This window comes from Papio anubis, chromosome 7 (assembly GCF_008728515.1).
Source record: "Papio anubis isolate 15944 chromosome 7, Panubis1.0, whole genome shotgun sequence".
Classification (NCBI taxonomy): Eukaryota; Metazoa; Chordata; class Mammalia; order Primates; family Cercopithecidae; genus Papio; species Papio anubis.
The window spans coordinates 123513259-123540888 of NC_044982.1; the positions used below are offsets into that span (position 1 = coordinate 123513259).

General features: G+C 37.9%; 1 protein-coding gene across 10 annotated transcripts in view; it reads left to right on the forward strand.

The window, feature by feature from the left end:
- DENND4A (DENN domain containing 4A) overlaps nucleotides 1-27630 on the forward strand; it is a 131840-nt gene that overhangs the window by 19536 nt on the left and 84674 nt on the right. For 5 of the 10 annotated variants that reach the window (XM_009210426.3, XM_009210433.3, XM_009210430.3 and 2 more), the window contains exons 2-4: nucleotides 10671-10749; nucleotides 15624-15956; nucleotides 19624-19873. In XM_009210426.3, the coding sequence (XP_009208690.2) occupies nucleotides 15646-15956; nucleotides 19624-19873 (561 nt within the window). In that variant the 5' untranslated portion in view covers nucleotides 10671-10749; nucleotides 15624-15645. Of the gene's footprint in view, nucleotides 1-7964; nucleotides 7986-10670; nucleotides 10750-15593; nucleotides 15957-19623; nucleotides 19874-27630 lie in introns of those variants that run through there. The other 5 variants (XM_021941751.2, XM_021941752.2, XM_009210428.4 and 2 more) reach the window with 5 other exon arrangements.

The window sequence follows — 27630 nt, forward strand, 5'->3', positions numbered from 1 at the left end:
GTGGCTCAATCTGGGCTCACTGCAACCTCTTCCTCCCGGGTCGAAGCTATTCTCCTGCCTCAGCCTTCTGAGTAGCTGGGATTACAGGCATGCACCACCATACCTGGCTAATTTTGTATTTTTAGTCGAAACGGGATTTCTCCATGTTGGTCAGGCTCCGGTGATCCACCCTCCTCAGCCTTCCAAAGTGCTGGGATTACAGGCATGAGCCACCGTGCCTGGCCAATTTTTTTATTTTTAGTAGAAACAGGGTTTCATCATGTTGGCCAAGCTGGTCTCGAACTCCTGACCTCCAGTGATCCGCCAACCTTGGCCTCCCAAAGTGCTGGGAATACAGGCATGAGCCACCACGCCCGGCCAGTAAAACATTATATATCAGTATTTTTCTTCATAAAATTATACCTACTGTTAAGGAAAACCAGTGCAGGCTGTTGGCAGAATGCCTTGTGCTTCACTACACTGATTACAGTTGATTAACACCTTTACTTCTCTTTTCAATTCCTTTATCCACTCATTCATGATTCCTCCTCCACCCCATTAAAAATAATCAACCAACCAAAAACAAACAAATGAAAAAACCGTAAAAGCCCAGGTTGACTGTTCTGAAAAGTGACTGAGATGAGAAGGAGAGAAGGAAAGTAGTTTTGGCTAGATTTGTGGAGGCGACAGCGGTGGTGTGTGTATTTGAAGCATGAGGTTTGTGATAAAAGTGACAAAAGTGACCAGTCTTTTGTCACTTTTATCTTTCAAATATGTTTCCCTCTAACTTTATCGAGGTATATTCAAATATACTTTTGATACTGTCTAGGAAGGAGATGATGAGTAAAGAAAAGGTGATATGCCTTGTGCTTGTTCCTCCTTTCGTGTGGAATCCCCTTCCATCTCTCCTCTATCACCTACTCATATTTCCGAATTTATATGATGTCTTTCTTTTTTGACTCCTCAAGCCTAAGCTGTGTGTCCTTCTTGTGCTTCCTGTGATTACTCCTGTTATAGACTTATCACGTATTATATTGCTTGTTTCCTTGTCTGCCTTCTCTATTAAACCCCTGTAAGGCAGGGTCATGTCTCATTTGTCTTTGTGTTTTAGTGCCTGGTTCTTAAGAGCCTGGCACATGCTAGAGGTACCATTTTAGAATTCTTGGTTGCAAATGACAGAAATTAATTCTGGTTAGCTGAAACAAAGAAAAGGAATTTATTGGAAGCATATTGGTTGGCTTACAGAAATGACTAGAAGACTGGAGAACCAGACTCAGAGAACAAATATGAAACAAACCTCAAGGCTAGACCATAGCCAAAGTTATGCTATATCCTCTTCCTGTTGAACACACTGTTGATGCCACTGGATGCCATTGCTGGAGCATTGCCACTGGGTGCTGTATATCACTGCTCTAAGAATGATTTTTTTTTTTTTTTTTTTTTTTGCTTATAAACAATAGAAATTGATTTCCCATGGTTCTCAAGGCTGGAGATTCGAGATCAGGGTGCCAACAAGGTCAGGTTCTGGTGAGGGCCCACTTTTGGGTGGCAGACTGCTGACTTCGTGTATCCTTATATGATGGAAACAGCCCTGAGAATGAATCTTAAACTGTTTTTGCTACTTAGCTCTAGATTCAAATTCTGCATGAGTGCATATAATTGACCAATCTATGTGCTTGGTCCCTAAATAGGGAGAGCAAATATCAGAGTTTTTTTTTGTTTGTTTTTTGTTTTTGTTTTTTTTGAGGCAGAGTCTCACTCTGTCGCCCAGGATGGAGTGCAGTGGCTCAATCTTGGCTCACTGCAACCTCTGCCTCCCAGGTTCAAGCGATTCTCCTGCCTCAGCCTCCTGAGTAGCTGGGATTACCGGTGGGTGCCACCATGCCTGGCTAATTTTTGTATTTTTAGTAAAGACAGGGTTTCACCGTATTGGTCAGGCCGGTCTCAAACTCCTGACCTCATGATCCACCCACCTTGGCCTCCCAAAATGCTGGGATTATAGGTGTGAGCCACCATGCCTGGCCAAATATCTGGTCTTTTTCCGCTTTCATGATTGGTTCGGCACCCAGTCTTTTTTATAAGATACATACAGTGGCAAATTTTCTAAACACAGAAAGGGAGTTCAGATGCTGGGTGGTCAAAAATAAAACTGATACATGTCCATTTCAATATTCAATAAATATTTGTCAGATGAATGAATGAGAGAATCGGAGTCATGATTTCCTGTCTCTAAACCTTTAAGTCACCAAACATTGAAGTAATAGTGGTGTTGCTAACGTAATTGAAAATAAAATCAATACCAAACCATAAAATAAGCAAAAGATAAGCAAACTCAGCAAATTTCTGGTTTTTTAAAATGATGAGTACCTCATTAAGTGATTTAAATCAAATTATTTGAATTGAATTTATACTTTTTTTGGTCCCTTATTTTGAAATACCCAAGCCATGAGCTTATTTGCGTATCTGATAATCTAATGCTGGATAGAATCAGGATTCTAATTTGGCTGAAGTGATTTGAGAGCATGTAGCTGCTATACCCCACTACATTTTATAGTTTTCATATAGTTGTATTCAGCAATGAATTAAAACAGGAACAATAAATCAGTATTTTAGAGAGCTCAGTCAGAGGAATGTTTATGCTTGTGAGGGAAAAAAGGTTTTTATTTATTTCTAAACCATCTTACTCACCAAATATAAGGTCTTACTATAACAACTTTGGAAAACAGTTTGGCATTACCTACCACAGTTGAGTGTGTGTGTGTGTGTGTGTGTGTGCATGCGTGTATACATATATGCTAGGAATTTCATTCTTAGATATTTTTTAAAAATCCATGCATTTTTATATGCATCGAAACTCATAATAGCTTATATATGACTTTGTAATCATTTATAACGACCTCACATTGGAAACCAGTCAAATGTCAATTAACAATAAATGGATACCTAAAATTGTGTATTTCTTTTTTTTTTTTTTTTTTTGAGACACAGTTTTGCTCTTGTCGCTCAGGCTAGAGTGCAATGGCGCGATCTCGGCTCACTGCTACTTCCGCCTCCGGGATTCAAGCAATTCTCCTGTCTCAGCCTCCTGAGTATCTGGATTACAGACGTCCACCACCACGTCTGGCTATTTTTTCTTTTTTGTGTTTTTTAGTAGAGATGGGGTTTCACCATGTTGGCCAGGCTGGTCCTGAACTCCTGACCTCAGGTAATCCACCTGCCTCGGCCTCCCAAAGTGCTGGGATTACAGGCATGAGCCACTGCACCTGGCAAAATTGTGTATTCTTAAAATGAAAAACTATACAGAAATGAAAATGAACAAACTGCTATATATGAGTTTGGCCAAATCTCAAAAAACACTGTAGAATGAAAAAAGCTAGACCAAAAGACTGCATGCTTTATAGGTCCTTCCATGTTCCATTTATTAAAAGTTCAGAAATAGAAAAAAACTAATCTACTGTTAGCATTCAAGATAGTGGTTCTCTCAGGGAAAGTTGGAGGGGGCTTCCTGTTACTAGTGATGTACTATTTCTCGACCTGTGAGGTGTTTGTAATGGATGATGTGTTTATTTTGTGATAATTCCTGGAGTTGTACATTTTCTATATGTGTGTTATACTTTAATTAAAAAGTAAAAACAAAACAAAAAGCAAAACAAAACAGGCTAGGTGCAGTAGCTCACGCTTGTTATCCCAACACTTTGGGAAGCCAGCATGGGCGGATCACTTGAGCCCATGAGTTCAAGACCAGCAGTTTGAGACCAACCTAGGGAACATGGCAAAACCCCATCTCCACCAAAAAAAAAAAAAAAAAAAAAAAAAAGGCCAGACTTCGTGGTGTGCACCTGTAGTCCCAAGCTACTTAGGAGGCTAAGGTGGGAGGATCAATTGAGGTAAGCCATGATTGTGCCACTACACTCCACACTGATTTGAGTTTTGCTGAAACCAGTGGTTAAATATTTCTCTCTGGAAGGAAGTGGGGTAAGAGCACCTCAGATGTGGAGAACTGATTTCATCATATTTTTCATTTCATGGTACACTTTTGTGACTAACATGTATGAAGCCCTGCTTTATTTTATTCTCCTTTATCTCTTGTCTTCACTCCCATTTCCTTTCCCTCACAGTTATCCATATGTCTAATATATTATCCTGAGTGTCTTTGAAAACTATCATACTAACTTTATGTCTGTATATCTGATATAGACATAAATATCTATGTATATGTCTAATATATTGTCTAATATATCATCCTGAATGTCTTTGAAAGCTATCATACTAACTTTAATGTATATGTTTTAAGTTTATATAAATGCTCTTTTGTTGTAGATTCCTTTCTGCTTCTTACTATTTTCATTCAACACTAAATTTAAATAATGTATCTGTGTTTCTGTGTTTACATCTATTCTTTTACTTCTGATTATCCCATGGTACTCGATAATGGTATCAGTTGCATTTTAAAAATTATTCCTGGCTGGGTGTGGTGGTTCATGCCTGTAATCCCAGCAATTTATGGGAGCCAAGGTAGGAGAATTGCTTGGCCCAGGAGTTTGAGGCTGCAGTGAGCTATGATTGCACCACCTCACTACAGCCTGGGTGACAGAATGAGACTTTGTCCCAAATAAATATTCATTCATTTAACAGATACTCCCCATATACTATTTGCCAGGTACTGTTCTAGGTGCTGGTTATGCAGCAGTGAATAAAACAGAAAAATCTGTACCCTCATGGAACTTACAATCTTGTGGAAAGAGAGAGAATAAGTAAGTAAAACATATGGTATGTTAGACAGGCAAGCTGGTTAAGTTTTATGCCTCAGTTTGTTCAATTATAATAAAGGTACTTGAAACAAAATCTCCAAGGACCTTCCTAGCTCTAAAAATCCCATGATTCTGTGGTGTTTTAACTTTCTCATTTTTTTCTACTGTGCTGACCTCATCCCTTTAATAAATATTTATACACCTACCGTGTGTTTATAACTGCTATGCATGTGAGAGAATCAAAAGTAGAGCACAAAGTTTCTGCCTTTGAATTGTTTATAGTCGGTCTGGAAACAAGAGGTATCTGTATATTAACACTGTTATTTCCAGTCTGTTCTTATCTGTTTAGAACAGATCCATATTCTCAAGGGAATAGCAGCTACTTCAGCTGCAACCTAATTTCTGCGTGAGGGATAGGATTGCCCCTGAACACAGTATAAGGCTCCCTTTTTTAAATGTTCTTATATATGTAAGAATCCTCACTGTAGTTCTGTAGCATTATTTTATGTTGTCCACTTATTTTCAATCTGGAACTTAGCCAGGATAGGAAAATTTATCTCAGAATTTATTAGATTGGTCTTCATTGGGATTTAATGGATGATCACTCACTGCCCTCATCTTTTGTGTGCCTATGTATGTCTGTGTGTAGTATCCCTCACTGCCTGCTGGGGATCAGTTCCAGGACCACCTGTGGATTCTAAAATCCACTCAAGCCCCACAGTTACCTGTTCAGAACTTGTGGATACAAAAAGTTGGCCTTCTATTTTTGCAACTTGCTTTTCCCATAATACCATATTTTCGATCCAAGTTGGTTGCAGATGCAAAATTGCCCATACTGAGGGCTGACATATTTATTGCAAAAAAAAAAGAAAGAAAGAAAGAAAGAAAACCATGTGTAAGTGGAACTGCACAGTTCAAATCCGTGTTGTTCAAGAGTCAACTGTATTTATATGTTTGTTTAATTATGTTCAAGTATAATGTTCTGGATGCCTGAGTAAATGTGACCAACAAGGCTTTCAGCACACCAAATATGCTTATACTTTGTGCTTTGGTTTGTTTCTGCATCTATTTTGTAAGAAAGTATTGTTTTTAGAAATATATCTTTGCATTTCATTGGCTGTATGTACTTTGTGATAAAAGTATACCACTCCACAGGGATTAGGGATAGTGGGGTGAAGCGGGGAGAGCAGTGTGTGTGCTTATAAAAGGGCAACACCAGGGGCCCTTGTGATGGAACTGCGCTGCATCTTGTCTTTGATAATGGATACATGGTTTTATGCACATGTGACAAAACTGTGCTTATAAAGGGCAATAACCAGGGATCCTTGTAATGGAACTGTACTATATCTTGATTTTGGTGGTGGATATGTTGTATTATGCGCATGTGATAAAACTGCATAGAACTAAACACACACAGATGAATACAAATAAAACTGGGGAAATCAGGATGAGATAGGTGAATCGTATCAATGTCAATAATACAGCTGTGCTATAGTTTTGCAAGATGTTACCATTTGAAGAAAACGGGGTGAAAGGTATACCAGATCTCTATGATTTCTTTCAACTGAATGTGAACCTACAATTATCTCAAACTAAAAGTTTCAATTAAAAACAATTTAAAGAAGTCTGTGTTAAAAGATAGTGGCTTAACACATGTAGATGCAGGAAGCACATTCATATATCACTTTGTGGAGCGTAACTTTCATTTACAATCAAAGGATGCTCTGCTAAATAGATTTTATAAATTTTCTATTCTGAGTTTTCTTGTGCATGTATAGAAAGTAAGGCAATAGCTGTGATGTGTTATCTTCATTAGCAGAAGAAGAACTTTGCAAACACTTAAGTGATGCCAGTTTTGTATCAGTCTCATTGTCTGTGTCAAATGGAAATTCAGTTAATTCTAATAATGGTTCTTTTTCTTCATACAATTCATGGAATAAAATTAAAGTTTTTGGAAGTTCATTCATCAGAATGGAAATATTTGATATTATTGTGAATGCTAATGTGAATTCAACATCAAAGAAAATGTTACTTTTTTTTTTTTTTTTTTTCTTTTGGAGACAGAGTCTCACTCTGTCATCCAGGCTGGAGTGCAGTGGTGCCATCATGGCTTACTGCAGCCTCAACCTCCTGGGTTCAAGCAATCCTCCCACCTTAGCTTTCCAAGTAGCTGGGACTATAGTGCACGCTACCATACCCAGCAAATTAAAAAAATTTTTTGTACAAATGGGGTCTCATTATGTTGCCCAGGCTAGTCTCAAACTCCTGACTCAAGTGATCCTTCTGCCTCGGTCTCCCAGAGTGCTGGGATTACAGGCGTGAGCCACTGTGCCTGGCCATTTGTTATTTTTTTTTAAATTTTTTTAAATTAAATTTAATTAATTATTATTATTTTTTGAGACTCGCTCTGTTGCCCAGGTTGGAGTGCAGTGGCACTATCTTGGCTCACTGCAACCTCTGCCTCCAGGGTTCAAGCAATTCTCGTGCCTCAGCCTCCCAAGTAGCTGGAATTACAGGTGCATGCCTCCATGCCCTGCTAACTTTTGTATTTTTAGTAGAGATGGGGTTTCGCCCTGTTGGCCAGGCTGACCTCAAGTGATCCTCCCGCCTTGGCCTCCCAAAGTGCTGTGATTATAGGCATGAGCTACCATGCCCAGCCAATTTTATTTTTTTGTTCAGATGAGGTCTTGCTGTGTTGCCCAGGCTGGTCTTGAACTCCTGGCCTCAAGTGATCTTTCTGCCTTGACCTCCCAGTGTTAGGATTATAGATATGAGCCATCACACCTGGCCTGTTTTTAGAATAATGATATAAATATTAAGTATAATGGGGCAGAGTTAATGTCAAAACAGTGTTCTTACTATATTAAGAAACAATGTAGCAGAAAATATATTTGAAATTGGTTGTAGCACATTCATTATTTATAATTACATCTAAATAAGTCTGGTATTCTACCAATAAAATAACTATAATTTTCAAAATTTACAAGTATTTCTATATACATATAGTATTTTTACTAGAAATTTTTGTGATAACTGATGTTGAATTTTTAAAAATGTTTCAGCAAGTCAGTATTTACGTTGTTTCATTGCCACCTGTCAGCAATAACATCTTAGAGATATTTGAAAAATATGTTTACCACTCCGTATTTACTCCCTGAAATTTTTTCAGGGAACTTGAGATGGAGTGGCATCCTTATTTTAAAAATACATATATCTATCCTGACAATATTTAGCAGTTCAAAAGGTAATCAGATTGTGAGTATATTATTTTGCTTTCATTCTTTTCACCCTCCATTTCAAGACACTATCGAATTTTTCTTTCTTTCTTTTTTTTTTTTTTTTTTGAGACAAGGTCTAGCTTGGTCACCCAGGCTGACTGGAGTGCAGAGGTGTGAACAAGGCTCACTGCAGCCTCGACCTCCTGGGCTCAAGCAATCCTCCCATCCCAGCCCCACCAAGGAGCTGGGACTACAGGACTGCACCACCATGCCTGGCTACTTTTGGTATTTTTTGTAAAGACAGGATTTTGTCATGTCTCCAATTCCTGAGCTCTAGCGATTCGCAGGCCTCAGCCTCCCAAAGTGCTGGGATTATAGATGTGAGCTACTGTACCTGGTGTTTATTAAATTCTTGACTCAGTTTATGCCCTTACCCCCTTCTCTTCCACTTCTCACAGACACACACACACACGTCAAGGACCTAACCAAGTTAGATGAATCTTGTGTCTGGGTGTAGCTGCTCCTGTTTCCTGGTTGTTAGTAGATATTCCATGTTGGTTAAAGCTGTGGTTTCTTCCTCTTGAGGTGCTTATGATTTCTGTGCTGCAGCTTGTTTCCCTGCAGAAGCTATTGACTCCTACTGAAACTCCTTTTGTGTGTGCATGTGTCTGTTGTTAAAGCTAACCTGTAGTGCTTGGTACAATACAGTTGGTCTGGCTATGCTCTTAAGACTTTGTCAGTGGCATCATCTTTCCATCTAGTGTTTAAAATGACTCATAATTACAAGTTACTAAATTACTTAATTAAAAAAATATGATATTGACATATTGAATTCCGTAATATGACATTGCTTAGTCTCTTGTTCAGAAGACTTTGGTTCCTTGGTGAGATTTGATATAAATGATTCTATTTAAGTACATTTGCCCCTTGGTATCCTCCAAGGATTAGTTCCAGGATACCCCCAACCTCCACCCCTTGGATACCAAAGTCCACATATACTCAAGCCCCTTACGTAAAATGGTGTAGTATTTGCATATAATCTACATACATCCTCCGGTATACTTTAGTTAGTTAGTTAGTTAGTTAGTTAGCTAGTTAGTTTTGAGATGGAGTCTGGCTCTGTCGCCCAGACTGGAGTGCAGTGGCGTGATCTTGGCTCACTGCAAGCTCCGCCTCCCGGGTTCATGCCATTCTCCTGGCTCAGCCTCCCGAGTAGCTGGGACTACAGGAGCCCGCCACCACGCCTGGCTAATTTTTTGTATTTTTAGTAGAGACAGGGTTTCACTGTGTTAGCCAGGATGGTCTCGATCTCCTGATCTCGTGATCCGCCCACCTCGGCCTCCCAAAGTGCTGGGATTACAGGCATGAGCCACCGCACCTGGCCCTTCCTGTCTACTTTAAATCACCTCTAGATTATCTATAATACCTAATTCCATTAAATGCTATATAAATAGTTATACCGAATTATTTTGTTAAATTTGTACTACATTTTTTTGTTGTATCATTCATTTGAGATAGAGCTTTACTCTGTTACCCAGGCTGGAGTGCAGTGGTGTGATCAGGGCTCACTGCAGCCTCAGCTTCCTGGGCTCAAGTGATTCTCGTGCCTCAGTCTCCTGAGTAGCTGAGAATACAGGCATGTGCCACCCTGCCTGGCACTAACTTTCTTTCTTTTTTTTTTTTTTTTTTTTTTTTTTTTTAGAGATGGAATCTCATTATATTGCCCAGGCTGGCTTTGAACTCTTGGGCTGAAACGATCCTCCTGCCTTGGCCTCTCAAAGTGCTGGAATTACAGACGTGAGCCACTGAGCCCAGTCTGTTATTTTTATTGTTTTTGAAAAACATCTTTTCGGGCCATATGTGGTGGCTCATGCCTGTAATCCCAGCACTTTTGGAGGCCGAGGCAGGCAGATCACCTGAGGTTAGGAGTTCGAGACCAGCCTGACCAACATGGAGAAACCCAGTCTCTACTGAAAATACAAAATTAGCTGGGCATGGTGGCACACGCCTGTAATCCCAGCTACTTGGGAGGCGGAGGCAGAAGAATCTCTTGAACCTTGGAGGTGGAGGTTGCGGTGAGCCAAGATCGAGCCACTGCACTCCAGCCTGGGCAACAAGAGCAAAACTGTCTCAAAAACAACAACAACAACAACAAAACATTTTTTCAATCCATGGTATGGATGTGGAACTCATGGATACGGAAGGCTGACTGTAGTATCTTTGAAATTTGTAATAAAGGGAAAGTACTTTTGGGTATTCTTTGAAATTTTTTTATATGGAAGTTACTTGAGTCTATATTTGAATTATGTTAAATGTATACATTTTTCCCATGTGAATGAGGCTCTGTACACAGTGCCCCAGAAATAGGCATGTTGTTCTTTCTCACGCTCTTTACCCTGTACACATTTCCTCTTTTGTACCCTTATTTATTCTTCTTGCTTTCTTTTTCTCCCCCTTATGTGCTTGTTTTTTCTTTTTTTTCCTCATTGCCTCTCTTCAGCATGTTTTGTTTTTAAAGTATGTATTTATTCTTTACTGAAACGTGTTTCCCGAAGAACTTGTTTTTAAAAATTGCTTATTGGCTCTTAACCATAAGAAAACAATACATGAAGTCAGTTTAGTAATTATCACTATTAACAGAACTTTAAGTATCCTCAGGCATATTGGGGGAAATATTTGATTGGAATGAATTTAAGTCCAATTCTTACTCTTTTCAATACAGTTATTTCTCAAACTCTGAGGCTGCGGAGTTCGCACATTGAAATCTGTCATCTTTTTCAGAGAGAAACTTTTTGTAATGTGTAAGTAGTTTTTCGCTTTCATTTTGATTTGTTTCAGTTAGCTATTTTCTGTATTAAACACAGTGAAACCTTAATTTTCCAGAAGTCTTAATAATTTGGAATATATTCTCCACGTAATAATTATGGGTAACAAATGATACAAAGTAATTCAGTTGAAAGATGTCTCAAGATGTGCCTTGGGTCACTATTAATTCAACACCATTTATTAGAGACAAAATCTTCAATGTAAAGAATACGGTTCCCTTTTAGTAGTTATTTCCTGTGTTCTATTGTGAATGAGTTCAAATTATTAAATTTTGTGAAAAATACTCAAAAGAGCTAATGAAAAGGAATTTTATAAGTTAATGTATCTCAAATATGTACTTATAATAACTAGTTATTTCCAAGGATAAGGTGGTAGTTCTCAAAAAAACTTATTAAATATATGTTTTCATGAAAATACTGTATCTCTTCTCTTTCCTCTTTCTTTTTTTGAGACAGAGTCTACCTCTGTTGCCCAGGCTGGAGTACAGTGGCATGATCTTGGCTCATTGCAACCGCTGCCTACAGCGTTCAGGTGATTCTTGTTCCTCAGCCTCTCAGGTAGCTGGGATTATAGGCATGCACCATCATGCCTGGCTAATTTTTGTATTTTTGGTAGAAACGGGGTTTCACCATGTCGGCCAGGCTGGTCTTGAACTGCTGACCTCAAGTGATCCACCCATCTCGGCCTCCCCAAAGTGCTGCGATTACAGGCATGAGCCACTCTGCCTGGCCTCTTACCCTTCTTTCTACATAGCAAGACATAAAACTATTTTATGCAATAGTAAGTGTCTACTTTAGTTTGTTTGTTTATTTGTTTGTTTATTATTTTAAGACAGAGTCTCACTCTTGCCCAGGCTGGAGTGCAGTGGCGTGATCTCAGCTCACTGCAGCCTCTGCCTTCTGGGTTCAAGCAATTCTCCTGCCTCAGCCTCCTGAGTAGCTGGGATTTCAGGCATGTACCACCATGCCCCGCTAATTTTTTTTGTATTTTAAGTAGAGATGGGGTTTCACTGTGTTGGCCAGCCTGGTCTCGAACTCCTGACCTCAAGTGATCTGCCTGCCTTGGCCTTCCAAAGTGCTGGGATTACAGGCATGAGCCACCACGCCTGGCCATGCTTTAGTTTAAAAAACGTAAAGTTAGTGTGTAGGAAAAAGGAGGATGTTTTAGTTTCTTCATTATGATGGAATGAAAATACTTTACCAGAGTAATTTTTAAGGTTATATGTATTTAGAGCTTATAATATAAAATTCATGCACACATGAAAGCACATAAGTAAAGGCTGATATAACCTTTGACCTAATAATTCTATTTCAGTAAATGTATCCTGAAGAAATCCTAAAATTGTATCCAGAGGTTTATCAAGATTATTCATTGTACCCTTTAAAAAATATTAGCAAAATAAGTAGAAGTAATAAATGATCTACAGTAAGCACATAGGTCAAAAATGGTATATCCATAAAATAAAATACTATGCAGCCCTTTAAAAATTGTTTTCAAAGACTAATGAACTGGAGGAAAAAAAAACAAAAGTGCTTTTGTTATTCTGCAACTTTCTTAAACAGATGGTCAATTGGGTAAAACTGCTCTTTTTTTGGGAGCACTTGTTATATGCAGTGAGCTGAGGGTGATGAGTCAGCATTTAATAGCCTTCTCAGAAGAACAGGTTGTTAACACTTTCTTTTTAAGTGTCCATCTAGGAGGCATTTCTGAAAAGGTTAAGCCCTTTATCATATGTAGAAATCCTATATATAAGGAAATTGCTGCATAGGTGCCATTAGTATGTAAATAAAACAAGGAGAAACATTTAATCCTTCTTTAGTGTCTTTTTTTTTTTCTTTTTTTTCCAGACAGAGTCTCGCTCGGTCGCCCAAGCTGGAGTGCAGTGGCATGATCTCGGCTCACTGCAACCTCCGCCTCCCGGGTTCAAGCGATTCTCCTGCCTCTGCCTCCCGAGTAGCTGGGACTACAGGCACATGCCACCGTGCTTGGCTAATTTTTGTATTTTTAGTAGAAATGGGGTTTCACCATATTGGCTGGGCTGGTCTCAAACTCCTGACCTTGTGATCCACCCGCGTCGGCCTCCCAAAGTGCTGGGATGACAGGCATGAGCCACCTTGCCCAGCCTAGTCTCATTTTTAAAGAAAATAGTGAGAATACTTACAGTATATTTGAGCGATTAATACAGATTCCAAGAAATGTGTCACGAATTCTGAAAACTGATGACATTAGCAATATAGAAAATTAAATGAGTTTTGGGATTTCGATTAAAATGTTAATAATTATATTGTAAACAAGTATATACTACATAAGAATATCTTTGCCCTGAGATTTTATGGTCTACAAAGGAAGGTTGTTTACTGTAAACTAGCATTTTCTTAGGGTTGTTTCTTGTTGTTAAGTGGGAAAATATGGTTCATTGTTCAAATAGACTAGGGAAATCCTGAGTTAAGCAAAGTTTATCGGCTACCTTTATCAGAAGATTGCTGAGGATTTAGTATTTTTATATATATAAGTAAATATCCAAAGAGACCTGTAGTGTGTATACGTAATTTATTTGTCCATGGAATCTTTTCTTTGCACTTATTGGAAGTGTGTCTAACATGAAACAAAATCTGGGAAATTGTTTTACATTAAACTTTTTTCCTATAATAGAGATACATAAATAATGACGGTACTGTGGAATGTATTCTCCTAGTTAAAGAAAAAAATAGGTTGGGTATGGTGGCTCACGCCGGTAATCCCAACACTTTGGGAGGCTGAGGTGGAGAATCTCTTGAGCCCAGGAATTTGAGACCAGCCTGGGCAACAAAATGAGACTCTGTCTCTACAACAAAAACAAACTAGCCACGCGCGGTGGTGCACACCTGTGGTCCCAGCTGCGTGGGAGGCTGAGGCAGAAGGATTGCTTGAGCCCAGGTGGTCAAGGCTGCAGTGAGCCATGTTTGCGCTACTCCATTTCAGCCTGGGCGACAGAGCGAGACCCTGTCTCAAAAATAAATAAATACATAAATAAAATTAAGTGATACCAGACAACCAAAGGAGACTGCAGATATATGATAGATTCTGTGTATTTTTTCTTTGAATCTATTGTGAGCATGCATTACTGTTATACTCTCTTACTTTTATTATTTAAAATTATTCTCTTTGATATATCTGCTGAGACTTACTTCTGGTAGATTTTTGTGTGTGTGCTTTTGTAGTTTTGGAACAGAAGCTTGTCTTCCACTGGGCTTTGTTTGTGGAAAACCTGGGTTGAGGCTGTACCCTCAAGAACTGTTTTACTTTTCAAGGGGTATCACTAGCTTGAGAACAGTTTTTTTTTTTTTTTCTTTTTGAGATGGGAGTTTCGCTCTTGTTGCCCAGGCTGGAGTGCAATGGTGCGATCTCAGCTCACCACAACCTCTTCCTCCTGGGTTCAAGCGATTCTCCTGCCTCAGCCTCCCGAGTAGCTGGGATTACAGGGATGTGCCACCATGCCTGGCTAATTTTGTATTTTTAGTAGAGATGGGGTTTCTCCATGTTGTTCAAGCTGGTCTTGAACTCCAACCTCAGGTAATCTGCCCGCCTCAGCCTCCCAAAGTGCTGGGATTACAGGCGCGAGCCACCGTGCTCGGCCAACCTGAGAACACTTTTGTTATTAATTTCTTAGTTTCCTGGGACCATCCATATGGTGTAAGTTCAAACCCCAAACCCAAGTGTGAATAGGCCTGTTGTTATGAATTATCAGAGGAGACTCCCCCACCACCCTCCCTACAACTTTATTATCTCCCTGTGTCAGTGGATAGGTCTTTTAAATCCACTCTTTGGCTGGGAGTAATAGTCCTTTGAAACTCTCGGCTTTATACAGGTGGCTCAGTTCCAATTCTCTGTCTATGTGGTCTGAAGTGCTTATCTCCCATGCTTTTAATGCCTTCTAAAACACAAACCGGATCAGGTGCGGTGGCTTATGCCTGTAATCCCAGCACTTTGGTAGACTGAGATGGGAGGATCATTGGACCCCAGGAGTTCAAGACCAGCCTGGGCAACATAGTGAGACCCTCCCACCCCCATCTCAGAAGAATAAAACAAAATAAACACACAAACCTCTTGATTATTGAGGAGATCAGTAAATTTCCCCACTCAGTGGTAATTTACAGACTGCATTCTGACTTTTGGTTTCCTCAGTGTTTTGGGGACCTAGGAATTACCCTTACATTCTTACAAGTCTATGTAAGATTTATATTTAAAAGTGCTTATTGAACGACTGTGCATTTATTTATTTATTTATTTATTTATTTATTTGAGGTGGAGTTTCACTCTTTTTGCCCAGGCTGGAGTGCAGTGGTCTGATCTCGGCTCACTGCAACCTCTGCTTCCCAGGTTCAAGCGATTCTCATGCCTCAGCCTCCTGAGTAGCTGGGATTACAGGAACCTGCCACCATGCCCAGCTAATTTTTGGTATTTTAGTAGAGACAGGGTTTCACCATGTTGGCCAGGCTGGGCTCAAACTCTTGACCTCAGGTGATCCACCCTCCTCGGCCTTCCAAAGTGCTGGGATTACAGGCGTGAGCCACTTGCGCCTGGCCAGACTGTGCATTTAAAAAGATCTCTTTTTGTTGTCTACTTAGGTAATGTAGGTTTCCATATTGCCAAAATTGGGAATTCATCCATTACTTTTATAATAAAAGATTGCTAAAGATGTTTTTATTGTTAAAAAAATTCTTTTTACATGTAAGTTAAATATATAATGCTAGTGTGTTTATGAAGGAGCTAGTGCTCTTTTTGTAGTTTTTGTTCTTATATGCACACAAACCACTTATATTTATTTTGCTTATTATAGGGGAGTACTACTCTTTTACTTTCCTTTTAGATGTAACCTTCTGTAATGGAAGATGATTGAAGACAAGGGGCCTCGTGTTGCTGACTACTTTGTTGTAGCAGGATTAACTGATGTTTCAAAGCCTCTAGAAGAAGAAATTCACTTCAACGATGCTTGTCATAAAGTAGCTAAACCAAAAGAACCTATTACAGATGTTTCAGTTATTATCAAATCTCTTGGGGAGGAAGTCCCACGGGATTATATTTGTATTGATATTACCCCAACTGGATTGTCAGCTGATCTTAATAATGGAAGTCTTGTGGGGCCACAGATTTACCTTTGCTATAGAAGAGGAAGAGATAAGCCTCCACTTACAGATCTGGGGTAAGTATTTTTTTAAATGACTTACTGTTATTGATCCAAATAATATGCCTTGTAGATTTTGAGATTAATTGTTCATTTTGGTCATTAATAGATGTATGGCAGATTTAGAAAAATAGACAAGTTTGTATTCAGAAACCTGTGTTCTCTCCATATTTCCTTTTGTCTCTCTTTATCCTACAGTTCCCAGCAGTCTTACCGTGCCTGAGTTTCTTTCTGTTAGAGGCAGGGGAGAGAATTTGAAAAAAATTTGCAGGAAAGTACTAGAAAATTAATGTATTATCCTGATTGGAAAATTTTTGATTATTTTTAAAATATGAAAAAAGGCTTTTAGGCATGTTATAATGATCAGCATAGATGGATTTTTTTTTTTTTTTTTTTTTTTTTTTTGAGACGGGGTCTCGCTCTGTCACCCAGGCTGGAGTGCAGTGGCGCGATCTCGGCTCACTGCAAGCTTTGCTGCCTCGGCCTCCCAAAGTGCTGGGATTATAGGCGTGAGCCACCCGCACCTGGCTGGATTTTCTTTTTTTTAAAGAGACAGGGTCAATCTCTATCACCCAGCTGGAGTGCAGTGGCATGATCATAGCTCACTGCAGCCTCAAACTCCTGGCCTCAAGTGATCCTCCTGCCTCAGCCTCCTGAGTAGCTGGTACTATAGATACATGCCATCACGCCTGGCTAGTTTTTAATTTTTTTGTAGAGACAGGGTCTTGCTATGTTGCCCAGGCTAGTCTCGAACTCCTGGCCTCAAGTGATCCCCCTGCCTTGGCCTCCCAAAGTCCTGGGATTACAGATGTGAGCCACCACACCCAGCTCCATTATAGATGGATTGTTAACTATGTGTATCAAAGAAGGATCTTGGGGTAAATTAGAGCTTTACTTGGGGTGCTTTATTATTGAGATATAATTCATGTACCATACAGCCACTCATTTATTTAAAGTGTACAGTTTAATAGTTTTTAGTATTTTCAGAGTTATGCAACCATCACCACAGTAAATTCTATGACATTTTTATCATGTCATAAAGAAACACTGTACTCATTAATAGTTGCTCCCTAATTTCCTAACTCACTTAGCCTTAGATTACTTTCTGTCTTTATGGATTTGCCTGTTTTGCACATTTCATATAAATAGAATCATACTATGTATATGATCTTTTTTGATTGACTTCTTTCACTTATAATGTTTTCAAGGGTCATCCATGTTATAGTATGTGTCAGTACTTTATTCCATTTTATGACAATAGTATTCCGTCATATGGGTATAACACAATTTATTCATCTGTTGATGGATGTTTGAGACTTTTCCACTTTTGGGCTATTATAAATAATGTTGCCATGAATATTCTTTTGCAAGTTTTTATGTGGACATATATTTTCATTTTTTATATGTATATACCTAGGAGTGACATTGCTGGGTCATATGGTAATTTCATGTTCAGCCTTTTGAGGAACTGCCAGACTGCTAAGCAACTGTACCATATTGCATTCCCACTTGCGGTACATGAGGGTTCCTATTTCTCCATGTCCTAGTCAGCATTTCATATTATTTTGATTATTGCTGCCCCAGTAGGTGTGAGATAGTATCTCATATGGTCTTGATTTGCATTCACTTGATGGCTAATGATGTTGAGCATCTTTTTATGTGCTTACTGACAAGTTTGTGTATCTTTGGAGAAATGTCTATTCAGATCCTTTCCCCATTTTTAATTTGGTTGTCTTTTTATTTGTTTAGCTATAAGAGTTCTTAACATATTCTAGATAAAGTCCCTTATCAGTTAAATGATTTACACATATTTTCTGTAGGTTCTTTTTACTTTCTTTATGGAATCCTTTGAAGCCAAAATATTTAGATTTTATAGCTGAGTATAAGGCAGAGAGGTTAAGTAACTGCTTACAGAACTGCAGCTAGTAACAGGAGGGAGGAATTTGAATTTAGATTGTCTAACTTCTTTGTGTGTAGGTGCCCTTTTTTTAAGTTAAAAAAAAAAGTAAAACAAGACCAAAAGAAGAAAGAATAAGCACTTAACCTAACATTAGGGTTCATGCAGTTGCTATGATTAAGCATCGGATTTAACTGTGAATTTTCAAAATGTTGAGAAAATTTAAAAAAAAAAAATTGTTGATGGCCAGAACAAAAAGTGAAATTAAAACTTATATTAGAAATAATTTGGCCAGGCACAGTGGCTCGTGCCTGTAATCCCAGTGCTTTGGGAGGCCTAGGTGGGTAGATCACCTGAGGTCAGGAGTTCGAGATCAGCTTGACCAACATGGCAAAACCCTGTCTCTACTAAAAATACAAACTTAGTCTGTTGTAGTGGTGTGTGCCTGTAATCTCAGCTACTTGGGAGGCTGAGGCAGCGGGAGAATTGCTTGAACCCGGGAGGCAGAGGTTGCAGTGAGCCAAGATCATGCCATTGCATTCCAGCCTGGGCAACAAGAGCAAAACTCCATCTCAAAAAATAATAATAATAATAATTTGACCAGTTTTTGGCATTATATTTTATTTTTATAGTGGATTTTATATGAGAGAATATTGATTGATGATGAAGACATTGCTTGTTACAAGTTTTATAGCAAATGCAAAAACACAATTTATAGCTTTATAGCAAATACAAAAACACATTTAATTTGTAGCTAGGCACGGTGGCTTACACCTGTAATCCCAACACTTTGGGAGGCTGAGGCAGACAGGTCACTTGAGGTCAGGAGTTCGAAACCAGCCTGGCCAACATGGTGAAACTTCGCCTCTACTAAAAATACAAAAATTAGTTGGGTGTGGTGCCACACACCTATAATCCCAGCTACTTGGGAGGCCGAGGCTGGAGAATTGCTTGAACCTGGGAGGCAGAGGTTGCAGTGAGCCAAGATCATGACACTGCACTCCAGCCTGGGTGACAGAGTGAGACTCTGAGACTCCGTCTCAAAAAAACAATATATAGCTTATTTTATTTTTATTTTTTAACTCGTGCTAAGGACTTGGCATTAAAGTACAAATCAATGAATTCAGTGAGGGAATAAACTAATATTTTTTAAGCACTATTTTTTTTAGTGTCCCTAAGTGCTTAAATATTCAAAACTTAATGAACAAATGCCAGGTCCACCCTGTACTAAAAGCCTACAATTTTACCCCAACAAAGAAAAAATAAAAGCCTAGTGCCTCACCCAGACTTTTGATTAAGGATGGATTTGAAGTTAGATTGTCTTAGCCTAAAACTCTCTCTTAAAGCTAAGGAAAGTATTGGAGATAAAAGTGTGCAAGCATACTTTACACAGTTGGGCAAGTAACCTTTTGTAAAATTTTAACTTTGGCCAAAATGCTAGTTGCTTTTTCTAAAGAAGGTGCTTGTTTTAGAGACAAAAAAAAATTAATAACTATATTAAATGATGTGCCAAAACAGGTACCTTCACATTTAATTGTGCCTTTTCTCTGGTTTATATTAACAAAAACAATGGTTTATCAGAATTTTTCCTTAAAACAAAGTTTTTGGTGGGGAAAAGAGTTATTCTTTGATGTATACAAGACCATGCATTTCAAAATTGCAGTAAGATTGGAATATTTTTACCACACTGCTACATTTAAGGATCAGTTGATGATGCCTGAGAACATTACTTTTCATATTTAAAGTGCTTTGTGTATTTGTGTATTCATTTTTAAATTTTATTTTTAGGGTTTTATATGACTGGAAGGAAAGATTGAAACAGGGTTGTGAAATTATTCAGAGTACTCCCTATGGACGCCCCGCAAATATCAGTGGGAGTACCTCATCACAAAGAATTTATATCACTTACCGAAGAGCCTCTGAAAACATGACTCAGAATACATTGGCTGTCACTGACATATGTATTATTATACCCAGTAAAGGAGAAAGCCCACCACACACGTTCTGCAAAGTCGACAAGAATCTCAATAACAGTATGGTAAGTGACTTACTTGCACTGATAACATTAACCACTGATGAAAAGAGCATAATTTTAAATTTTTTTTTTTTTTGAAAACAGCATAGTATAATTACAGAATTGAAAAATGTGTTTTTAAAGATGTTAGATATTTTATTTTTTGGAAAGTACTTTGTACTTTCAAAAGAAACTGCCAAGAACTCTTATTTTTAATTAAAAAAATAATTTCCCCCACCCCCCCTGCCCACTACAAAAGCAATGAGTATCCTTCCACTTGTGGACTAGATCCCACACCTCAATAGGACTAGATCCCACATCTCAATTTACCTATTTGAGGACATGGCTTTAGTAGTCCTCCCTACTTTTTTGTAAATCATCAGTTTTTCCCTCCCTTTTTCTTCCAACATGCACAGATTTCTTATCTTTATAAAACTTCTTGATCTCATATTCCTCTCCTTCCATTGCCGCATTTCATTATCCTTTACAGTAAAAGTTCTGGAAAGAGTTGAGTATATTCTGCCCCATTCCTCAGTTTGCTCTTTCTAGTCAGCCTTTTGTCTCCATCACTCCATCAAGATTTCTCTTGTTGTCATATCCAGAGATCAATTCTTTGTTTTAATTTTTCAGCAAGTTTCTACATAAATGATTATTTCTTCCTTCTTGAAACAGTGCCATGAAGAAGAAATATACTTTCTTCTTAGGTACTCTCTTGTTTTTTCCTTTTACCTCACCAGTCATTCCCTTTCTGCCTTTGCCAATTCCTTTTCATCTCCCCATCCCTATACAATGGAGTGCCTCATGGTTCAGTCCTCAAACCATTTATCTTCACCACCTAAACATACTCCTTTGGTGATCTAATCATTTAAATACAGGCCATGTGTGGATGACTTCTAAATTTGTCTAATCTGGACTTCTCTAATTCATCATCCCTTCTTGAATATCATATAATGGAGCATCTCAAATTTATTATATCCAAAACTGAACTCCTGATGTTTCTCTCCAAACCTGCTTATCCCCATAGTCTTCCTTATCTAGCAAATGGAAATTCCATTCTTCTAGTAACTCACACTGAAAAACCTTGGAGTAAACTTAACCTTTATCTTCTCCTCATTCAGTTCTTCTGTAAACTCTGTTAACTATAATTTCAAAACGTATCTTGAACATGGCCACTTCTCAGCACCTCTATTGCCATAACCCTAGTCTAAGCCATAATTGTCTCTTAATGGGATTATTGCAGTAGTGTTCTAATCCAGGGGTCAGGCAAATTTTTTCTTTAAAGAGCTAGGTAATAAATTAGGTTTTACAGGTCATACAATCTCTGTCTCATAGTCATCTCTTTTTTTTAACCCTTATTTATAAAAGCAAAAACTATTCTTAGTTTAGATATACAAGAACAGACCTTGGGCCAAATGCAGGCCATAGTTTTTTATCTAACTGATCAATTCTTCCACTCTGCTTTCTCTGTTGTATTCTTTGCATAGACAAGAGTGATCCTTTAAAAACATAGATCAGATCCTATCACTACTCTGCTTAAAACCCTTAATGGCTTCCCATCTCACTCTTAGTAAAAGCCAAAGTCCACCCATGCATGATCCTTAACTGTCTTGTCTTTGTTCTTTTATTACTGTTTTGAATTAAAAAAAAAAAAAAAAAAGGAATGTATACTTAAAGAAAATTGGAGGACAGGGAGTATCTAAATTATAGATCTATGAAGTAGAAAGTGAGAAAGTGAAGGTTCTTGTTCCTACTTCCATGTTTTGTCAGGGGTAACAATGAGCAATTTGACTTGTATCCTTCCAGACCTTTTGTGTCACATATGTGGGGTATGTATAATAAATTAATCCTTAATTTTTTTTAATTTGAATTTTTTTGTATTTCCTTTTTCTTTTTTCACTTTTTATTTTAAAATCGGGGTACATGTGCAGGTTTGTTACACAGGTATGTATTGCATGATGCTGAGGTTTAGGGTATGATTGAACCCGTCTCCCAGATAGTGAGCATAGAACCCAATGGGTGGTTTATTAGCCCTTGCTTTCCTCCCTGTCTTCCCCCTTGAGTAGTCCCTAGTGTCTTTTGTTCCCATCTTTATGTCCAGGTATACCCAATGTTTAACTCTCACTTATAAGTGAGAAAATGCAGTATTTAGTTTTCTGTGTCTGCATTAGTTTACTTAGGATGATGACCTCCATCTGCATCATGTTGCTGCACAGGACATGATTTCATTCTTTTTTTATGATTGTATGGTATTCAAATAATGGAAATTTCTTTATATTCTGATATAAGCCTTTTTTCTATCTTTATCAGTTTATATAATTTTTTACTTAATTCTTTTAACGACTGCATAATATTCCAGAAAGTACAAATGCAGAATGATGAATACAAGTTATTTTCAGTTTTTTCCATTGCTAGTAACGCTGCTTTGATTAACGCTGTGCATTTGCTGTAGATATTTGAGTGTCTCTGGAAGAATAAATAATTGTAAGTGGAACTGATGGGTCCATGAGTATGCTGACCATTTTGAAAGTGTTGAAATATTGTTCTGAAAACGCTGTGGCAGTTTTTACTCCCAGCAGCCATAGTTTATGAGAATGCTATTTCCTAGGTTCCCACACCTCACCAACATTGGTTGTTATTGGTTATTGACTTTTTAATTATTGACTATATAATACAAAATTGTTCTAATTTTAATTTGCATTTGCTTATTGTGGAGGTTAATATTTTAATATATTTATTAAATATTAAATATACTTAATATCAGTGTATTAAATACATTATTGAATGGCTAAATATTATTGTATTAAATGGATGTGCCACAATGTATTTATTATCCTCTTTTGTAAAGACCTTTAGATTCTGATTTTTTAAAATGTTACAAGCAAGCTGTTATGAACATACTTATAACCAAATCTTCTATAAAACAAGTTACATTTATTTAGCTCTTCTGTGCTATACACTGTTCTAAGTAGTTCATATTCAATAATTCAGTTCCACATAACCACCCTGAATAGGTATTTTCTCCCCATTTTACAAAGAAGAAAATTTGAGAGTTAAAGAGGTGGTTACTGGTTACTTTCCCATGGTCATACCTTCAATTAGTAGTTAAAGCAAGGTTCAAATTCAGGCTGCAGAACTCCAGAACCAAACTCCTGAGCACTGTACTGCATTAATTATTTCCTTATGGTTTGTCCTGGAATTTCTGGATCAAAGCATATATTTACTATTAAGATTTTATCCAGAAGGGTTTAACCAATTAAAATTCCTACCAATAAAGTGTGAGAATATTGTTTTGTTTTGTTTTGTTTTTCATAACTTTGTCAACAATTGGGTCTTTTTTTTCTTTTTTTCTACTGCAGCTGCTCTGAAGAAACAATTGGGTTTTTCTTTTGTTTTTTTTAGAGATAGGGTCTTGTTCTATTGCCCAGGCTGGAGTATAGTGGCCTGCTTATGGCTCATTGCAGCCTTGACCTCTTGGGCTCAAGTGATCCTCCCACCTTAGCCTCTCGAGTAGCTCGATGGATCAACTACAGGTGTGCACCACCATATCCGGCTGATTTTTAATTTTTTTGTAGAGTTGGGGTTTCCCTACATACGCCAGGCTTGTCTCAAACTCCTGAGCTCCAGCAATCCTCTTACTTCAGTCTCCCAAAGTACTGGAATTACAGACGTGAGCCCCTGTGCCTGGCCAACAATTGGGTTTTTAATCACAAAATTTTAAATTTAATTTCTTTCTTTCTTTTTCTTTGGTTTTTTTTTTTTTTTTTTAGAGACAGGATCTTGCTCTGTCACCCAGGTTGGAGTACAGCAGTAGCATGATCATAGCTCTCTGTAGCCTCAAACTCTTGGGCTAACATGATTCTCCTACTTCAGCCTCCCAAATAACTGGGACTACAGGCATGCACCACCATGCTCGACTGATTTTCAAATTTTTTTGTAGATACTGGGTCTTATTGTATTGCCCAGACTGATCTTGATCTCCTGGCCTCAAGCAATCCTCCCTCTTTGGCCTCCCAGAGCACTAGGATTGCAGGCATAAGTTACTTTGCTTAGCTGTAAATCTAATTTCTTTTTATTTTATTTCATTTTTTCTCACCTTGTCTTATGGTGTGGATTTTGTTTCTTTTTTTTATTTTTCTCTAAAGTTAATTTCTTAAAGATGTTAGAGCAGATATTTACAGTGTCCTGTTATAATTATGTAAATTAAGACTTTGCTAAGATCTAAAGATTTTATACACATTTCAGCATGTATTAAGTTTTTATGGAAGTTGACTTTTTAAAAATTCATGTTCCTTTTTCTGAAGTATAGGGAAGCAGACTTTTTTTTTTTTTTTTTTGAGACGGAGTATCACTCTGTCACCCGGGCTGGAGTGCAGTGGCGCCATCTCGGCTCACAGCAACCTTCACCTCCCAGGTTCAAGCAATTCTCCTGCCTCAGCCTCCTGAGTAGCTGGGATTACAGGCACACGCCACCATGCCCGACTAATTTTTGTATTTTTAGTAGAGATGGGGTTTTGCCATGTTGGTCAGGCTGGTCTTGAACTCCTGACCTTGTGATCTGCCCACCTGAGCCTCCCAAAGTGCTGGGATTGCAGGTATGAGCCACCATGCCCGGCCAGGAAGTAGACTTTTGAAACTTTTTTTCCCTCTCTTAATATAGCAACATGAGGTACTGAGGGTTAAGATAAAGCAAAAAGAGGAAAAACTGGGGTGTATTGATATGTGGCTGGATACAGTACAAATTTTGGGACCCTGAATTTGGTTTTAACCCTCTCAGTAAGATAGCAAAGGATATCTGTATTCTGTATTTCATAGTGATTAAAATCAGTGTAGATTAGTAATTCAGAGCACAGACTCTGGTTCTAGAGTGTCTGGGTCTATATCCTATCTCTGACCCTTACTGACTGTGTGACCTAGGACAAGTAACTTACCCTCTCTGTGCCTGTTTCATGATTGTAAAATGAGGATGATAATAGCATCTGGTTTAGTCCATGTTAAGCTTAAGAAAAGAGTTTTCGAAAATTACTTTGTTTTAAACCTTGGACCATAGCCTTAAATGATTTGGACTTTGATTTGATATTAGAACCTAATTACAGTATTTTAGAGCTGGATGAGAACTTAGAGTGATCATATGATCTAAAATTGCAGAAATTTATGAATAAGAATATTTAGTCCAGGTAGCTTGCTTGACTGGCTTTAAAACACATAACTAATTTTTGGCAAATGTGGTACTATCTCCTTAGTTTTTGACTCTCGTTAAGAGTTTTTTTTGTTTTGTTTTAGACAAAGTCTCACTGTGTCACCCAGGATGGAGTGCAGTGGCATGATCTCAGCTTCCTGCAACCTCAGCCTCCTGGGTTCAAGTGATCCTCCTATCCCAGCCTCCCGAGTAGCTGGGATTACAGGCGTGCACCACCACGCCCGGCCAATTTTTGTTTTTTGTTGTTTTTTTTGTTTTTGTTTTTAGTGGAGACAGGGTTTTACCATATTGGCCAGGCTGGTCTTGAACTCCTAACCTCAAGTGATCTGCCTGCCTCAGTCTTCCAAAGTGCTGGAATTACAAGTGTGAGCCATTGCACCTGGCCGAGTCTCCTTACGGGTGTTTTTAAAATACTCTTTCCACATGGCTCTTGTTTTACAACTGTCCAAGAATGTCAGCATTTGATTTAGTGAGTTTACTTAGAAAAGTAGAATTGAGCTGGGCGCTATGACGTGTAATCCCAACACTTTGGGAGACTTGAGGCAGTTGGATCACTTGAGGTCAGGAGTTTGTGACCAGCCTGACCAGCATGCTGAAACCCTGTCTACTAAAATACAAAAATTAGCCAGGCCTTGGCGTGCACGCCTGTAATCCCAGATACTTGGGAGGCTGAGGCAGGAGAATTGCTTGAACCTGGGAGGCAGAGGTTGCAGTGAGCCGAGATCATACCACTGCACTCCAGTCTGGGCGACAGAACGAGACTCTGTCTCAAAAAAAAAAAAAGAAAAGAAAAAGAAAAAAAGTAGAACTGTTAACAAAGCAAGTGATTAAATCATGTACCTAATTCTGTGGGAAAGAGGAGGAATTTGAAAGTATGTTTTTGCTGTAGCAAACTACAATGTGGATACTTATTGGTAGAGAGTTTAAAGTAGTTTTAGAACAATGACTCCTTTTTCTTTTTCACCCTGAACCTTGTGTGTAAAAAAATTTGGAAAATGCTTTTAATTCTTTTCTTTATTTCTTTTTTTTTTTTTTGAGATGGAGTTTCACTCTTGTCACCCAGGCTGGAGTGCAATGGTATGATCTCTGCACACCTCAACCTCCGCCTCCCAGGTTCAAGGGACTCTCCTGCCTCAGCCTCCTGAGTAGCTGGGATTAAGCGTGCCTGCCACCGCACGTGGCTAATTTTTTTTTTTTTTTTTTTTTTTTTAGTAGAGACGGGGTTTTACCATGTTGGCCAGGCCAGTCTCAAACACCAGACCTCGGGTGATCCACCTACCTCGGCCTTCCAAAGTGCTGGAATTACAGGCATGAGCCACCATGCCTGGCCCCGCTCTTAATTTTAATATCCATGGTTCTCTTTCCTACAGAGCCCCATAACTTATACTGTATTTTTAATTCCTTGTTTTTCATTTTAGAATATTCCCTCTGGTTTCTACTATATCCAAATGGTCATATAGTTCTCTTTTTGTTGTCACCAAAGTTATTATTGAAATTTTCTTGCTATCTTTTCAAATTGGATTTATTGGGAAGTAGAGTTGGGACTTTCCAATAAAGAACCCATTTTTATAAATTTTTTTTACCCATTTGATAAACCAAAATTTGTTTGCCTGTATTCATAATATCTACTTGACTTTTACATATTCATGTGACTTAAAAAATATTTTTCCAGTAGATTAATGTGTTAAATGTTGCTTATGTTCGTTGCTGTGTTGGGATTTTATTTTTATAAATGCTTTAATATTTTTCCATCAAGAGAAAATTTCCCAAGGCTACAATCTCAACATAATTCATTAAACTATATTAAAATAAAAGATTAAGGGTTTTTGTTTTTTAGTAAGATATTTACAGATAGCCAAACATATTATTTTATGTGTGTTGTGTGTTTTAAATAAGAGAGATATTTTAGTATTGTTCTCTTTCACTTTAGTTTGACCACATTTTGCTATTAGCTATTCATCATTTGGAAGGCTGACAGATACTTAAAGTTGAAAAGCAAAGATTTGTTAGGTTTTTGAATACTCAGCAGATTGTCATTTCATGATAAAATATTTTTAAGTGATTGTATAATGCAATTTATGATATCTTCTCTGATTGTTATTCATCAGATTTTTAAGTATGTATAAATGAGAACTTTATTAAGTGAGTGTGAACTAAATATCAGAGAAACCAAAGTTGGAAAATAATTTATATTCAGACACTTGGCTTCTTACATGAAAATACTTATGTAACTTGTCTGTATTTTCTGTAATACTGATGATTTTTCCAAAGTTTTAGTCCTGACCTTTAAGTATCTACTTGTCACCTGGCCTTTGACAGGTATATAATGCATTTTTTATTCAGAAATAACTTACAATTCTTATTTCATTCTTGAAAGGATTACACAAGAAACAAGCCAACAAAAAGGCTTCTCTACATCCAAAGTAGATACAAAGTTCAGACACTAAAAGCTTATACTTTGAGTCTCTCAGAGCTACCCATTAATGTTTACTTAGTCTTATGTAAGTAAACTTTGTTATATTTAGATAATAGTTAAGAAAATATATAATATGCCAAATGGCGATACATGCTAAGGAGGAAAAAA